The sequence below is a fragment of the Cystoisospora suis genome (assembly GCF_002600585.1).
Source record: "Cystoisospora suis strain Wien I chromosome Unknown contig_1899, whole genome shotgun sequence".
NCBI lineage: Eukaryota > Apicomplexa > Conoidasida > Eucoccidiorida > Sarcocystidae > Cystoisospora > Cystoisospora suis.
In genome coordinates this window covers 1-4,855 of record NW_027154699.1, presented here as the reverse complement: position 1 = coordinate 4,855, position 4,855 = coordinate 1, and the positions used below count along the sequence as shown (strand labels likewise).

The window sequence follows — 4,855 nt, the reverse complement described above, 5'->3', positions numbered from 1 at the left end:
GAAAGAGACGAGGGAAGAGTTGTTGAAGAAGAAAAGCGAACGGCAGCCCCACAAGAAGAGATCCACCACAATTAACGAGCCACTCTCCTACTACTGCTACTACTCGTTCTTGTCTTTGTATCAAACAAAGCAGAAGTACTAGTAGTTGAAGGGGGATGATAAGACAGTAGCCCGTCGATAGAAAGGAAAGACAGAGAAAAAGAGAAAGAGAGAAAGAAAGAGAATGAAGACACAAAAATAAGATGAAGAAGAAGAAGCTGCCCAATCCCCGACTTGTGGGGGGGACGTTAACACCACGCCAAGTGGATATCTTCTATAGACACACACATATATACATATATATATATATATATATGTTCAAAAATTACTATATCTATCTATCTATCTCTAATCTATCTATCTATCTTTAGTGCATCTATCTTTAATCTATCTTGAACCTATTTACAGAGAGAGACAAGGGTTTCATGTGCGTATGAACAATCTCCAACGAGCTATCATGCACGCACATAGGCGCATGCATACATAGAGAAATATAGCCCTCCAGATACATGGTGGTAGAAGAAGAAGAAGATGATCGAGAGGCTTGTCGGGATCATGGCTCTCTCTTTAGAACTGTTCTCGCTAGATTACAAAATGAATGCTCTATGTCTCAGGTGTCTCTCTATACCTGGGTCTTTCTTTCTATACACAGGAATTCTTCTTGGAGGTCTTATAGCCTCTTCTTCTTGTTCGTCCCCACCCCCGGCTCCTCGTTTGCCGCGATGAACGACGAACATATTCTCTCGCACGTCTTTCTCTTCTCCTCTCTCCCCGTCGTCTCCCTCTTCGCCTGTTCCGTAGAGACTTTCCTTCTCTTGTTCTTTCTTCCTCGCTTCTCCATACCCCGGTAGGGTCTTCGCATGCGCCATCGATAAACAGACAGACACATACATGAAAAGATTCATAGAAAGAGAAAGAGAGAGAGAGAGATAGATAGATACACACGCATACAGAGATCCATAAAGCCGAGTCATCCATGGAAGAAAAAGGATAACTAGAGGAGAAAGAAGAAAGAGAAGGGCGAAGATGGGGGAGTTAGGGCGATACGGAGAGAGAAGAGGCATCGCAAAGACACACAAAAAAGAGAAAGAAGATTGGATGAACGGAAGAAGAGGAAAAGACGAGAAATGAAAGATGGATATATATATATATATAGAGAGAGAGAGACATATATATATATGGAGATATATATATATATAGAGAGAGAGAGAGACAACCACTTTCATACAGTACGAATTATATCACACCCTTAGATATGTCTCTAGCTGTATCTATCTAGATCGAATGTATATCCCTATACACATATATATATATACATATATATCGATGTAGATATCACATATTTCCACTAGATGAAAACGATCAACGTCTTTCTTTCTGTGTATGTATGCATGTGCACGTAGAAATACATGGGGCATGACGAGCTCGTTGCCTCTATCAATGTATACACACATACGTATCCACAATTATATAGACACATACATAGGCATACATACATAGACATACATACATAGGCATACATACATAGGCATACATACATAGACATACATAGGCATACATAGGCATACATAGAGTTCTACAGCTTCACGCTTATCTACTCAGTTTTAACGCATGCACACCACAGTATCACTCATATCCTATATAGATATATAGATAGACAGAGATATACATATCTGTCTATATACATGCAAACATCCTTTTCTTTATCTCCACCGTCTCTTTCTTTCTTTCTTTCTATCTATCTATCTGTATCTGCGTTGTGACGTACATCTAGAATAGTACGCGAGGGATTCTGACTAAGAATATGTTTGATAAGGCGATAGGCGGCCTCTTCCTTAGCATGCTTGGGGATGTCGATAAATTCTCCTTCGAACAAGTCATTTAAAGTGGAGAGCTTCTGCATGAGACCTTCCTCTCCGCTCATCATATTAATAATGGTCTTTGGGAGAAGTCTCTTCTGCTTCTGAGAAGAGCCTCTCGGACATAAAACGCCTTCCCTCTTATAGAGGGCCTCATCTGAGAGACAAGACAAACAACGCCGTGAAGATACAGAACACAAAGAAAGAAAAGAGAAGAAGAAAAGAGGGCAAGAAAGAAAGAAAGAAATCGCATTCACAAGAAAGATCGGGAAGGTATTTATGAGGAAAAAAGGTTACCAGATACACATAAATATACACACATATTCATACACTCGAAGGAGTGCAAAGACGTGAGGATAACTATAGATATACATATGTATAGATATATATCTATAGGTAAAGATCTATACATAAAACATATCTATGTATACCAAGGAATTGGATGAGTAGCCTGTACTTTCGGCACGGTGTCTATCTATCATAGGTGTCCATATATATATATATATATATATATGTATATATATATGTAAATCTTTCTTTCTTTCTTTCTTTGTGGGGTGAGACTAGAGACACACACCCTCGCATGCTGTTTCTCCGCAAGGACTTTCAGATCTTTCGATCCACTCCGATTCACATCTAGAAAGTAGTAGAGCAGCATATCCCCCTTATGATAGACATATTCACACGAACACTCATCTATCTCGACAGAGACATTCCTATACATCACTCTCTACTTAGCTATACATAAATAGACGTGTATAGATACATGTAGAGATGGAGACAGCTCTGCGGAGATGTCTGTCTTGTTTACTTTTTTCTTTTACCTAGAGAGAAAGCCCAGGTGACGAAGAGATTCATAAAGCACTCATTGGCATAGTTGCGGATGAGCTGGAGGAGAGACCAAGAGCTATCCAGCCTTCGCAAATCTAAGCCCGACGCTAGCATCATTACAATACTCCTACAAGAAAAAGAAAAAGAGGAGGAAGAAAGGAGAGAGAGAAGTCCAGAAGAAGAGAGAAAGGGAGAGTGTAAGAGACAGGAGGGAATCCTCGTGAAGGGTAGTTGGGTAGTTGACGGGAGAAGAAGGCATGGTCGACATACATATAGAGAGAGAACGAAGAAAGAAAGAAAGGTGAAAGATAAGATGGAAAAATAGCATACACACTTCCTATGAACCATAACGAAGAAGAAGAAGAGGAATGCTACCACCTTGCTCACTATGAAAAGATGGGTCTTTCATCTATCGTCTATCTCTCTCTCTCTCTTCAGCTAATGAAAAGAGATCGCGGTAGGACATATCGGATACGTTCACACACTTCGCAGCCTCACCGCCCGTCCGCTACCCCCACACCAATCTATGCACATACACACATATACACATAGACATATATACATATATATACATAGATACATCGATAGACATACAGACATATACGCAGGTATCACGTATACATACTTTCAAATATATATAAACATATATAAACATATATGGGAGCTGGATTAACTTGCAACGAGTAAGTTGGGGGGTGTTTATGATCCATGGAAGGAAAATGCCAAGACAATACAAAAAGACACTCCATATATCCCTACCTACTTTCTATCGCCTTTCTCTCTCTCTCACGTATCCTTCTCTCTGTCTCTCTACGAGTCACTTTTTCTATCTATCTTTAATCTATCTATCTTTAATCTATCTATCTATCTTTAATCTATCTATCTTTAATCTATCTATCTATCCCATTGCATGTGTTATGCAGATGTATGTGTCTATATCGCCACATGAGCGATGTTAGAGAGAAAAGCCCCAAGCGACACCCACCGTAGAAGAGTGTCTGTGCCTCCCTCTATGAAACGAACAGAAGAGACAGAGAGAAAGACATATCACATGCAATGGCACAGAAAGAGAAGAAGCAGAAAGAGAGAGAGAGAAGAGAGTACGTTACAGTCTGTATACCAAGAGAAGCAGAAGAAAAGAAAAGATGGAGAGGAATGAAGATAATGACTATCTTACGTAGTTGGAGGTTTCTTTGTCTGTCGATAGTTAAGCTTTTCACTTATCTTTCCGAGTAGCCATAACCGTAGACGGCAGTAAAGTTTGAGAGAGAGGCGCTTCATTTGCCACTTCTCTTGCCCTGTGAAAAGAGCTCGTAGTGAGTTGAATGGAAGCTCAAGAATCTTCTCCAGCTGTATAGACACCCCAAAAATACACACATGCACATCGAAATAGAGACACACTCATATAACGCACATCTCCCTTAGATCTTCTCTAACTACGCATACAGATATACATAGATGGTACATAGAGATACATATATCTATATATCTACTCCGATATATACAGACATTTATATCTATATAGATGTAGATCTGCCTATCTATACTCAACGAGAACATACACTGCATGCATTTTCTCCAGTTGGATATCTATATATATCTACCTACCTGAATCCATATATGTATCTGGATATACCTAAATTCCACAAGAACATACACTGCATGCATCTTTTCCAGCTATGTGTTTATATCTATATATATATATAGGCTGCATAGAAGGATACAGTGTATGTACATACGACACACACACATACATGTGCAAGTAAGCCTACGCCTTTATGTGAAAAGACCTCATTCCTATTCTTATCATTCTTATCATAGTAAACTACGAACTACTGTCCGTAGTGTGTGAATGTACGAGCAGACATAGTACATACATACAGGTATACTGTATACATCAGACGGATCTATCTACACGCAGATAGTAAGATATTCTTACATATACATACATATATACTTATATATACATGTATATGTATATGTTAAAATAGAGAAACCTCGAGAAGAAAGTTTGGAAATGTATTTGTATATGGCATTGCCTCGGAATTCCGGGAGACATGGATTTCTGTGTATACATACAGGCAGATACACACAATATATAAGCCCTCTATCTATCTATCTGTCTT

The 4,855-nt window shown here is 39.1% G+C and overlaps 1 protein-coding gene across 1 annotated transcript in view; it reads right to left on the bottom strand.

Moving 5' to 3' along the window:
- Nucleotides 1–4,079, bottom strand: part of CSUI_004153 (iq calmodulin-binding motif domain-containing) — a gene marked incomplete at its 3' end in the record, with an annotated part of 6,039 nt that extends 1,960 nt beyond the window's left edge. The window contains exons 1-4 of the mRNA XM_068064347.1: nt 3,907–4,079; nt 2,723–2,856; nt 1,808–2,055; nt 668–893 (exon numbers count right to left, since the gene is read on the bottom strand). Of these exons, the coding sequence (XP_067923677.1) occupies nt 668–893; nt 1,808–2,055; nt 2,723–2,856; nt 3,907–4,010 (712 nt within the window). The remainder of the gene's footprint in view (nt 1–667; nt 894–1,807; nt 2,056–2,722; nt 2,857–3,906) is intronic.
- Between the last annotated feature and the right edge of the window lie 776 nt (nt 4,080–4,855).